Source organism: Chaetodon trifascialis, chromosome 22, assembly GCF_039877785.1.
Source record: "Chaetodon trifascialis isolate fChaTrf1 chromosome 22, fChaTrf1.hap1, whole genome shotgun sequence".
Lineage (NCBI taxonomy): Eukaryota > Metazoa > Chordata > Actinopteri > Chaetodontiformes > Chaetodontidae > Chaetodon > Chaetodon trifascialis.
Genome location: NC_092077.1, coordinates 2,505,350 through 2,517,789, shown reverse-complemented (window position 1 = coordinate 2,517,789; position 12,440 = coordinate 2,505,350). Strand labels below are relative to the sequence as shown.

General features: G+C 41.6%; 1 protein-coding gene across 4 annotated transcripts in view; it reads left to right on the top strand.

Moving 5' to 3' along the window:
* Nucleotides 1-12,440, top strand: part of braf (B-Raf proto-oncogene, serine/threonine kinase) — a 47,215-nt gene that overhangs the window by 19,482 nt on the left and 15,293 nt on the right. The window contains exons 5-12 of one of the 4 annotated variants that reach the window (XM_070991730.1): nucleotides 2,168-2,270; nucleotides 2,384-2,532; nucleotides 3,986-4,105; nucleotides 4,373-4,532; nucleotides 8,563-8,602; nucleotides 9,540-9,659; nucleotides 11,419-11,555; nucleotides 11,634-11,751. In XM_070991730.1, coding sequence (XP_070847831.1) covers nucleotides 2,168-2,270; nucleotides 2,384-2,532; nucleotides 3,986-4,105; nucleotides 4,373-4,532; nucleotides 8,563-8,602; nucleotides 9,540-9,659; nucleotides 11,419-11,555; nucleotides 11,634-11,751 — 947 coding nt within the window. Of the gene's footprint in view, nucleotides 1-2,167; nucleotides 2,271-2,383; nucleotides 2,533-3,985; nucleotides 4,106-4,357; nucleotides 4,533-8,562; nucleotides 8,603-9,539; nucleotides 9,660-11,418; nucleotides 11,556-11,633; nucleotides 11,752-12,440 lie in introns of all 4 variants that reach the window. The other 3 variants (XM_070991729.1, XM_070991732.1, XM_070991731.1) reach the window with 3 other exon arrangements.

Below are 12,440 nucleotides of genomic sequence, written 5' to 3'. Positions count from 1 at the left end.
CCACTCGTTGCTTTTTTGCCCCACTGTGTGTGTGTGTGTGTGTGTGTGTGTGTATATCTATCTATCTATCTATCTATCTATCTATCTATCTATCTATCTATCTATCTATCTATCTATCTATCTATCTATCTATCTATCTATATATATATAGAGAGAGAGAGAGAGAGAGAGAGAGAGAGAGAGAGAGAGAGAGAGAGAGAGAGAGAGAGAGAGAGACAAAACTTACTTAACAAAAAAAGGTGAAATAACTGAAAGCAAGTTTTATATTCTAGTTTCTTCAAAGTAGCCACCCTTTGCTCTGATTACTGCTTTGCACACTCTTGGCATTCTCTTGATTAGCTTCAAGAGGTAGTCACCTGAAATGGTTTTCCAACAGTCTTGAAGGAGTTCCCAGAGGTGTTTAGCACTTGTTGGCCCCTTTGCCTTCACTCTGCAGTCCAGCTCACCCCAAACCATCTCGATTGGGTTCAGGTCCGGTGACTGTGGAGGCCAGGTCATCTGCCGCAGCACTCCATCACTCTCCTTCTTGGTCAAATAGCCCTTACACAGCCTGGAGGTGTGTTTGGGGTCATTGTCCTGTTGAAAAATAAATGATCCTCCAACTAAACGCAAACCGGATGGGATGGCATGTTGCTGCAGGATGCTGTGGTAGCCATGCTGGTTCAATGTGCCTTCAATTTTGAATAAATCCCGAACAGTGTCACCAGCAAAACACCCCCACACCATCACACCTCCTCCTCCATGCTTCACAGTGGGAACCAGGCATGTGGAATCCATCCATTCACCTTTTCTGCGTCTCACAAAGACACGGCGGTTGGTACCAAAGATCTCAAATTTGGACTCATCAGACCAAAGCACAGATTTCCACTGGTCTACTGTCCATTCCTTGTGTTTCTTGGCCCAAACAATCCTTAGCAGTGGTTTCCTAGCAGCTATTTGACCATGAAGGCCTGATTCGCGCAGTCTCCTCTTAACAGTTGTTCTAGAGATGGGTCTGCTGCTAGAACTCTGTGTGGCATTCATCTGGTCTCTGATCTGAGCTGCTGTTAACTTGCGATTTCTGAGGCTGGTGACTCGGATGAACTTATCCTCAGAAGCAGAGGTGACTCTTGGTCTTCCTTTCCTGCGTCGGTCCTCATGTGTGCCAGTTTCGTTGTAGCGCTTGATGGTTTTTGCGACTCCACTTGGGGACACATTTAAAGTTTTTGCAATTTTCCGGACTGACTGACCTTATTTCTTAAAGTAATGATGGCCACTCGTTTTTCTTTAGTTAGCTGATTGGTTCTTGCCATAATATGAATTTTCATACTCAAAGCAGTAATCAGAGCAAAGGGTGGCTATTTTGAAGAAACTAGAATATAAAACATGTTTTCAGTTATTTTTTTGTTAAGTAAATAACTCCATGTGTTCATTCATAGTTTTGATGCCTTCAGTGAGAATCTACAATGTAAATAGTCATGAAAATAAAGAAGACGCATTGAATGAGAAGGTGTATCCAAACTTTTGGCCTGTACTGTGTGTTTATATATATATATGTGTGTGTGTGTGTGTGTGTGTGTGTGTGTGTGTGTGTGTGTGTGTGTTGTCCACACATAGGTGTTGGTCAGTTTGAATTCTGAGACCAAATATTATATATAAAAGATTATAACTTATATTTAAATGTTTAAAACTCAAAGACGCCAGAACAAGCTGTAAATGACCAAAGAGTTGCTGAGGTCACACTGTTCTCCCTGAAATGGCCCTCCAGATGTTTCTATGAAGAAAAGTGAAGGTGGGGAAAAGAAAGAAAATTTAGGATTTATACTGACAAATTGATAACACTCAACATCTCAGCAGTTCATTTCTAGTCTCTAGACCTCTGACCTTAATTCGGTCACAATAACTACTGTACTATGAAATAACTGTTGACATTCTACTTGTGATGTTATCCAGATACTGTCATGTATTGAACATGTAGACTGTGTTGTTATTTACTGAAACTACAAATGTACTGAGACAGAATGCTACATGTCCTTTTCTGAATATCTCTCTGTATTGAACAATGAAAGTTCACATTGTAGCTGTAGCACATGCTGGTGTTCTGCTGGAAACCACTACAACCTTTAATATGATAGTTAAACCAACAACAGTATGAGGTGTTCCCCTGACTCTCCACTTCCGGTTTCAGAGAAAAGAAGCCGATTGGCTGGGATACAGACATCTCCTGGCTGACGGGAGAGGAGTTACATGTAGAAGTATTGGAGAACGTGCCGCTCACCACACACAACTTTGTAAGTACTGTTACACAAAATCTCCCATCATGACTCTGATGATGGACAGTAAATACTACTACTCAGCCTTCCTTGGTCTTGATTGTGTGTTTGTGTGTGTCTTTGATTGACAGGTGAGGAAGACCTTCTTCACACTGGCCTTCTGTGACTTCTGCAGAAAGCTGCTGTTCCAGGGTTTTCGTTGTCAGACCTGTGGCTACAAGTTTCACCAACGTTGCAGCACAGAGGTTCCACTCATGTGTGTCAACTATGACCAACTAGAGTAAGTCGCACGCAGACAATGGTGCTGTAACCAGCTTGAGGTGAAACCTACTGTTTCCTCAATTTCGCTCAGTCCAAAATAGTGCTGTGCGATATGGCCAAAACGTTATATGCCAATATAGGTAATTTTATATCCCGATAACGATATATATCCCGATATAGTATTTTTACTTAAAGTTATATATATACACACATGAAATGAATGCCAATTCCTCTGAGCTTTTCTCCTTTTATTTATAAAACATATTTTATATATAAAGGGACAAGACAATTAAAAAACAATAAAAAGTCTTTTTGTGCCAGAGTCCCTCTTTTTGTTACTACTTTTTGTTTTGTTACTAGACAATTAAAAAACAATTAGAAATACAGTAAATAAAACACATCACTACATGGTTTAACTTTAGTAGTTTGTCGCATTTTAACGCTGTCTCTGTACTGTTCTTCATGCCGTGTCTTTGTGATAGAAAAGATTAGACGTGTTCGAGTCGCTAGTAACGACTTGTTGGCGGCATGTTTTGCAGATTACCGTTTTTTGGTCGGTGTCTGCCTTTTTAAATCCAAACCAGTGCCAAACAATGGAGTTCCTGTTCCCTCTTTTTGGCACCAATTCCTCTTTGGGTTCTGTTGGTTCAGCTTCCACTGTGCTCTCCGTCTCTGCTACGTTGTTTACGTCCATGCTCCCGCTGGCTCTCGCACGCATGGCTGAAAACGTTAGCAGTGCCGTAAAGGAATTCTTGCAGGTGACGTAAACTGCTACTGCAAAGCAGTAGCATTGCTGCAGTTACATTAGCCGAGCTAACCACAGCCCAAACGTTAAAATTACGATATAAACAATAGAGGATTATATCGTATGGTAGACATTTTTCTGTCGCACTACGACATATATCATAACATTGTACAGCACTAGTCCAAAACCTACAGGATGAGATCTTGTCTGTGCGTCCCAGTGGATAGGTCTATTTATAAGTCAACAATGCACCTCACCTATCTGATTCAAGTCAGGCTTAAAGTAGTCTACTGCTGCGTGTCTGAATGACATCACATTACCTCATTTATCTCCTTATTTTTAAAGGAGATCTCCACAGAGTTCACACATCAAAGCTCAACACACTTTAATGTGTTGTGGAGTACTTTTGCACATGTGAAAAAGGAGGAAAAAAGCCTGAGTGCCTCTAGAGGTAGCTGACTGAAGCCTGATAAGTACCCTCAAGTGATATCATTTGAGTTCATTTGGGCTGAAGGCTACAAGTTTAAAAATAAAAAAATTAAGTGGTCTCTAGCCCGTTCTTTATCTCTGCTTGTTTAGTCCTTTGTCTGTCACATTGCTTTATTATTTTTGTCTGTCTAGTGTCTTCTGATTCAGTTCTCACCAGTGTAGGCCCCAGCCTTAAGACAAGTTGTATTGAGAATTAATTTATTAAATAAAATAAGTAACCTTAATGTGTGTTCTGCAGCTTGTTGCTAGTGTCCAAGTTCTTCGAGCATCACCCACTTACCCAGGAGGAGGTCTCCTCAGAGGGAACTACCCCCGTGTCTGAGGCATGTCCGTCACTCCCCCCATCCGACTCCACCGGGTGAGTCCTCCACCTTCACACTCCTCTAAGGTGCAAAAGGAGCAGTCATTCTCCTCTTAATGTGCTTCCAGTCATTTTCAACAACACAGCAAGGATGGTCAGGAGTCTTTTCATTCCAACCACACATTACAGTAGCTGCTGTTGTCTTTTTACACTCTGTTAATTAAAGCTAAGAGAGTAAATGTGCATTAACATGGGTAGAAATACCATTTGCAGGTCCAAGAGTCTCTACTGACTAATTTTTACTGACAGATTTCGTCTTTCCAGGTCTATATGCCATACCACTGTGTCCCCGTCCAAGTCCATACCCATCCCGCCCAGTTTCCGGCCCAACGAGGAGGACCACCGCAACCAGTTTGGCCAGCGGGACCGTTCGTCCTCCGCCCCCAATGTCCATATCAATACCATTGAGCCTGTCAACATCGATGTGAGTGTGCTGTCTCTTCAATTATCCATTATTTCTTGATTAATTGATTAGTTGTAATACCCCCAATGTCACATGTTTTCCCTTCTACTCCTTGAACTATTTCCCTATTATGGGTATTCTGTACCCTCCTTCTACATTTCTGGTACTCTATTGGATAGTCAAAGCCCAAACAATAGCTCATACCATACTTACGTATGCCCTGACATCCATCCCTCTAACTGAGGACACTTTTGACCTAATTCTCTTAAAATGTCTCCTCGAGCATTCCTCCTTGAATTGGTCCAATATCAGTCTATACAGTTTATCTGTAAGACCTTGGCTACCTCACGAGGAGAGACTTCCTATCTACTGTCTGCTAGAATGGCCTCCAAATATTATGTTAATGTGTCTCTGTCTGAGGGCTCTGTGTTGTCCAACCCTGAGACTTCTGGGTGCCTTACCACAGAAGGCCTGTGATAGAAAATTCCCTCACATTAGATATCTCAGATGTCTTGTTTGGCCACAACCCAAGATGTTCAGTTTGCTGTCATCAAAGAGTAAAGATACAGAAAATATTCATATTTAAGGAGCTGAAATCAGAGAATTTTGACTTAAAAACTCAAACCAATTAATTGATTATCAAAATAGTTGCCAGTTCATTTAAAAGTTGACAAATTGATTAATTGTTGCAGCTCTGAGCTGTTTAACCAGAGAGGAGGAGTTAACAAACAAAAAGCTGCACTTATATTCGGCCAATTCTTGTGAGTTCTCTTGAGAGTTTATCGGAGAAGAACTTGGAGATATCTGTTCAATTAGGATTAGACGAAGTGAGATGGTTAGGATTGAATGTGTATCAAAACATCTGAGAGATAGAGCCCCTAAGATTTGTGCATTTGGACATCATAGCTGTGTGACTCGCTTCCCACTTCAGGATCAGGAGCAAGGAGGAAGGCGGTGAAAAGTCGCGTTCCACTGTCAGAACAGGCTGACTCATTTCGGGATATTGCGGGTGCATGTGAAGCTAGAAGCCTGCCATGACTCAGGTAGGGCAGTAGAGTTGGGCGGTAATCCGGTAATAAGGTGTCCCGCGGTATCTAAAAATAGCAACGGTATCAGTTTCATTACCGTCATAAAAAAATGCTGCAGATATAGGTCTATAGAGGCCTAACATAATTGTAGTATTGCATAACAAAAATGAAGTCCACTCCGTTCATTGTATTTGGTTGAATTTTTACTCGAGAAAAAGGTGACTATGCAAAAGTACATGCTAAAAAATGAACCTGAGCAGTTTTACAGATGTTTTAACACAGGTATGTCCAGGTGCTCATTTAGGCGCATTCCGGGCAGATTACCATTATCTCGTCCAAACAAACAAAATGCAGGACAAAATGCAAATAAAACAGTAAAATAACACTTCGGGCTGCTCAGCAGAGTCCTCTGTGAGCGCTCTGCTTATTCATGAGACGGAGCGGTGAAACTAACTGCGTGGTTACGCCGGTCAATAGCTCAGCGACCCATCCAAATTCACCATAGAAACACCAATGACGATCCAGAAGGAAGTAAGCCCAGAGATAGGATATTGCATGAAGAGCGCTCCCTCCAATCTAGAAACCACCTCCTCTTTATGTAAACAAGCAGGACCTTCGTGATTGATCTCAAACTACCACAGAATCATAGGAGGAGACATTAGCAGTGTTTTTTCCAGCTGGAATATAACTTTTGACCACAAAACAGCAAAGGTAAAACATACTTTATGCTTTAGCAACGTTTTTTTTCTGCTACTCTTTGGCTGCTATTTCGCTGAGTTTTTGTCGCACAGTGAGGAGGCAGACATTTTCGTGATCATCAGACTCTGCTTTCATATGATACCAGGCTTTTGTGGTTCAGGTGAAGTGGTGAAATCAGTAGATGCCGTACGTTTGACGTGCACTCTTTTCGTGTTTTCGTTACATGTGCATATAATTTCTTGGGGTATGAATTATGTTTGGTTTGGGTGGCAATGCTTGTTAGAGGCTTTTCGCTGAGTTTCTCCCTGTCATTCTGGTATGTTACAAGTTAGGATCAGTGCTTCTTAAAGTGAGCATTGACCGTCTGAACTGCGTGCATGTCACGCTGCCCTGCAAAGTGATTTTTAATTAGTCACGGTAATACCGTATACCCCGGAAAAAATGTGGGGAAAGTTTGACGATATCAAAATTTGGATACCACCCAACTATAGGGCAGAAGGAGGACAGTTGTTCAGTGTGTTTGACTTTTCAAGGAGTTGCCAGAGAGAGCGTACCTGGAGTATGTATGCTACAGGTGAGGCCGTATGAGAGAGCTCCTCTCAGATGTTTCTGCTGTCAGGAATATGGACATGCTGCTGCAGTGTGTGGAATCAGGAAATGTGGGAAGGAAAATTGCAATGGAACTAGTGCAAAAGATAAAATGAGATGAGAAATCATCGTGCGGGGTCAGCAATGTGTCCAAAAGGAATTAAGGAAATAAAAGTGAAGATGGGAGCAGAAAAGGATTGGTCATATGCTCAAGATGTTCAGAGATTGGAGAGAAGGGACAAAATGGTCGCAGTGCAAAAGGAACTGGAGCAGCAACTGTCATTGGTCATCTACATGTGCTTTTTGTCAGCATATTTGACCCAATGAAATCACCTACTGTGAAAGATGTTGAAAAAACAATGGAGATTAAGTGGCTACTTTGGCTTTCTGCCTCCTCCAAACAAACGTCAGACTGAACCTGAGCAGAAGAAAAGACTTCTCTGGAAAGAGGCTCCAAGATGTGGTGTGGTTTGAAGCTAATGATGAGCACACTGAACATGTGCATTTTATACAGGCTGAAAAATTTTCAATCATCCATTACTTGAAAAACACAGAAAGAATAAGAAGCACATGAATGTGGCTCAAGCTATCACTAACAAACTAGTTAGCTAGTTCAGTGAAGAACAATTTTGGGCTCTGCTCTGTGATGTTCAGTGTACATCGTAAAAGTAAAGACTACAGGAGTTTTGGGCAGACTTCTCCCAGATTCTCTACTTGGTTGGTACCGATGTTCAGCCCAGATAATCTGGTAATGTGTTGGGTTAACAGATGAAGTCTTAAACCTGCTGAACTGCTTGCAGCCCTAATAATTTCAAGCATGCCCCAAGTGGGACCACAATAGCCAATGAGAGGCACGTGTTTGTTAGTCCTGGAAAAGCTGATGGTGTCGCCAACAAAAAACATTCTTGTTACTTGAGGCTAACGTCAGCTTGCATACTACCGTTGACAGACAGCAAACTGACATCCTGTGATGACAGAACACATGGCAGAACATTACTACAGCAAGTTGTTGCACCACACCAGTCATTTTGTTTACATTTGCTTCCCCATGAGCTCACGTGAGAGAGAGCATGTGAGGTGTTGCATTGGTCTGGCACAGTAATCCTAATAATATCCTGTAGTGCGTAATGTACTGTTATTTTCAAATCTTGCAGTGTGTGCATGTTTGAAATTAGAGAGAAGAGCATCTGTAATGTTTCTTTTTACTGTGTGAACGGGTAAACCCCATTACGAAGTCATTTGAGATTTTAATGCTCCTAAAGTCTGAGCCCAGCTTACGGCTGATCAACATATCTGTCAGTCTGACTGTCAATAAACTGAACATCAGTTCTACAACATAGTTTAGAATTGGCATACATGTGATACATTTGAAAAAGTGTTTAGTTTGAAAGTGACAGCCCTGCTTTGCGTAACAGTTGAATCTCAATTTATCAGGATCTCCAGTTTTTGCTAGTACTTATCTTTTTTCCCTTTGTGTGGATGTCCCTGAAGTGGAGTAATAAAGATGTTTTCAACTCCCACTTAGAGCAAATCCACATTTGTTTGCTTTCATTGATTTTCCACGATTTCCCTCGAAAACCTTCAGTCTGAAAGCTTCTTTAGTGCTTGTATTGGTTCCAAAAACATGGATGGAGTTCCTGAGAGTAGAGTAAATTGTATGGTAAACAGTGCAGTATAGTAAATTGTGTTTGTGGAAAGTGTTCATATTATTAATTTCCCTTCTTCCTTCATTTCAGGACCTGATTCGAGATCAGGGCTTAGCGAGGTCAGATGGAGGTAAGGATCAAAGTAGGAGATTTCTGGTTCATTCTGTGGTTTTTTTCCCACCATCCCGCGTCTGCGTGCTCTGGTCTTTTGTGTGTGTGTGTGTGTGTGTGTGTGTGTGTGTGTGTGTGTGTGTGTGTGTGTGTGTGTGTGTGTGTGTGTGTGTGTGTGTGTGTGTGTGTGTGTGTGTGTGTGTGTGTGTGTGTGTGTGTGTGTGTGTGTGTGTGTGTGTGTGTGTGTGAAGTTCAGACCTGAGAAGCTGAGTCAGTGCTCTTGAGTCCTGCACCCTAGCAGTCACTAGCATTAGCTGAGGACACATTTTTAGATCTGTGGGTCAGGGTGTCTAGTAGAACAAAACTTCCACTTCAGCAGACCTCATTTTGTTCTTTCAGTCTTACTTTGAGCTGCTCAGCCAGGCCAAGCTCCTCCTTAGGATTGTCAGAAGGAATACATTTAGCGAATGAATTCTTCAAATCAAATCAAAATCAAATCAAACTTTATTTATATAGCATTTTTCATACATCATAAAATGCAACACAGAGTGTTTTACCACAGTTAAAAACATTATAAAGGAAAACAGAAAAACAGAGAAAAAGATTTTAGCATGTGTTGCTGGCAAGCAACAATTCCTAACTTGTTTTTTTGTGGGTGGCACTACACAGAAAGTTTTGACTTTTCTCTTTATGAATGGATTAAATAAACATGACACAATGCTGTCATGTGAAAATCTCAATGCTGAAATTTATTGCATACATGTATCCTAAAGTTCAATTTAGCAGTGTGAAACCCGCAGATACCCTGACAAACAGAGCTAACATGCTCAAAATTAAGGGTGGTAAAAGGACTCTCCATCAGAAGCTCAGCTGTAGCCATGGACAGTAGTTAGTTAGAGGTGAGAGGGGCAGGGTGAGTAGCAGTGATGGTCTGTCTGTTTCTCTTTGCCCTGCAGCCCCCCCGACCCACCCCGCCCGCTGCTTGAGGAAGCACCGAACACGGACCTCAAGCCCCCTCCTATACTCCTACCCCAATGACATAGTGTTTGATTTTGAGCCCGAGCCTGTTTTCCGAGGTAGTTAGGCCTCTGTGTGTTCCTGTGTCCTTCACCATCCAACACCTCCCCCACTCCCCCCACACCAACACCAGCTCTGTGTTACATTCACTGTGTGTCTCCCTCTTTCTCTTCCCTTTTATGTCGTCACATGCTCACTCTACCACACACCTCACAGGTTACACAAAGATCTCATGGTGACTCTGGTCAGACACTATGTGGGTGGTGCTGTGATTGCTGAAATTCTCCTTTTGATCAAGCAGAGTTAACTATAAATGAAGTAATGTGAATAAGTATAGTAGTGTCCGGACTCCATGCTTAAGCAACATTCAAAATGTATTGAAACGAAATATCCACGGTATTGTGAAAGCACACACTGCTCAGTTTAAAATATAGCATAATCAATATGACTTCAAGTATTTAAAGGGTAAGTTCACCAAAACAGCATATTTCTTCACTTCCCTAAGTGGATCCTCTTTCTTCGACAGTGTTGTTTGTTATTTGCAGCTCATAATTTTTCAGATCAAAATTGCAATTGCGATTTAAATTGCCATATGTGTGTGTGTGTGTGTGTGTGTGTGTGTGTGTGTGTGTGTGTGTGTGTGTGTGTGTGTGTGTGTGTGTGTATATATATATATATATATATATTCAATAGTCAAGCACTCACAAAACCCTGGAACTACCATCAAGGGTAGGTTAGAGATTGTTAGGTTACGACTTGGAGCACAGGGACTCACAGGGATAGTTCTGTAATTTAACTGTGAGCCAGGCCATCTTAAATCTTAAAAATTATTAAATTAATCTTAAAGTCAATCCTAAATTTAACTGGCAGACAATGATAGGAGGCAAGACTTGACATGGGACCTACAATTGATCTTAGTTAAGATATGAGCAGCAGCATTCTGCACTCGTGGAAGCCAAGCCACTAAGGCATAAACAAAGGGTTGAATAAGCTTTTCTAAGTCAGGAAAAAACTGAATTTGATTTAAATTTGGTAGTATTTCTTAGGTGGAAGTAAAAGAAATTAATAGGTTCAGTACCTATTTCTGGCTGATTTTATATTGGTTTCCAGTGAACCAATAAATGGTTGTAATTTGTTGGCTCAGTGGTCAGGGCCAAAAACTAACCCGTCTGTCTTGTCTGAGTTTAGCTGCAGAAACAAGTAATCTATTTCAGGGCAGTAGAGCACTCCATTGGACTATTCAGACAGACAAGTAATTTTGCGTATTGTCAGCATAGCAGTAATATGTGCATTTGAATCTACCTGTATTTTCACAACAGTTTCATGGAGACTGTTGTGTCAAATATCAAAATAATAAAAAAAAAAATCAAACCATGTTAAAAATGGTCAAGTTATTTCAGCAAAGAATTCTCCCATCTGAAGTTTTTTTTTTTTCTGTCTCATTGCAAACAGTTTGACGTTGTTGGAGAATTCAATTGAAGAGGCAGCAGTTTAAAATTGGGCTCCCTTTTTTAACAACAATATGAAATCCTTAGTGATCCTGACATAAGTAGTTGAAAATGAAGAGTGATGGGAAGTCTAGCTTATTAAACCTTTAACTGCCATCCAATCAAACACCCCCTCACTTCTCTGCATGTGACCAAACACACACACACACAACACTGATACAGAAGCCTCAATCCTTGTCCTCACCCAAACTTCTCTTCCTTTACTCTTCTGCTTTCTCTCACCTTCTTTTTTTTTAACTGGTGTTTCCTCTCCACCTCACCGCTCTTCTTTTATTCTTTCCCTTCTGTTCATCCCTGATTCCCCCCTCAGGCTCCACCACAGGGCTGTCAGCCACACCTCCTGCCTCTTTACCTGGCTCTCTGACCAATGTCAAGGTTCCACAGAAGTCGCCATGCCAACAGAGAGAGCGCAAGTCGTCGTCCTCATCTGAAGACCGCAATAAAATGGTAAGAGGTTGTCACAGATATTGGTATTGTTCTGAAGTTCATTGTGTCCTTGTGCTGACTAAGTGTCCTGTGGAACAGAAAACCCTGGGGAGAAGGGACTCCAGTGATGACTGGGAAATCCCAGAGGGTCAGATCACTCTAGGTCAGAGGATAGGTTCTGGATCCTTTGGAACTGTCTTCAAAGGAAAATGGCATGGTAAGATCAAGACTGTACTCTGTTTTCACACCACTGGCAGCCAGAAAGGAAAGTGTTTGCATTCTGTGTGTGTCAACAGTCATATAAATAAGCCACTGAATTTCTTGTGGTGTTTTGTTTTTTATTGAAACACATCAGTGAGCTACACTGTTGCACTGGATGACATGTTCCTTCTTTACCATGACCGTGTGCGCACGCACACACACACACACACACACACACACACACACACACACACACACACACACACACGTGCGTGCGTGCGCAGACACACACACTGTAGTTTATTTTGACTCAATCCCACATGCATCGTCCTGCTGCCAGAAATACTCAGCGCCAAATGTGGGTTAATCCGTGGCTGGAAATAGTGCACTATTTCCTCATGTTTGAGTGATGTTTGCTAAAAACTGCAATGACCACATATTTTAGGAAATCGCTGAGCTTTGTTTAGAAGTGAGTTTGTGAGCTGTTTTTAGATTTACATCTTCGATTTATCAACCAGACAGCTTGGTGCTGAGAGCCACGGACAGGGTATTGAGAGACAAACTGACAGGTGGATTGGAGTATAAAAGCCTTATCCTTTGAAACACACAAACACGACGAATCCTCTGAGCTCACAGCGTGCTGTACTTCCAACTAGCCTGTCAATATGTTTGCTTGGGATGTGTCTTGATAAAACTTTTTTGCTG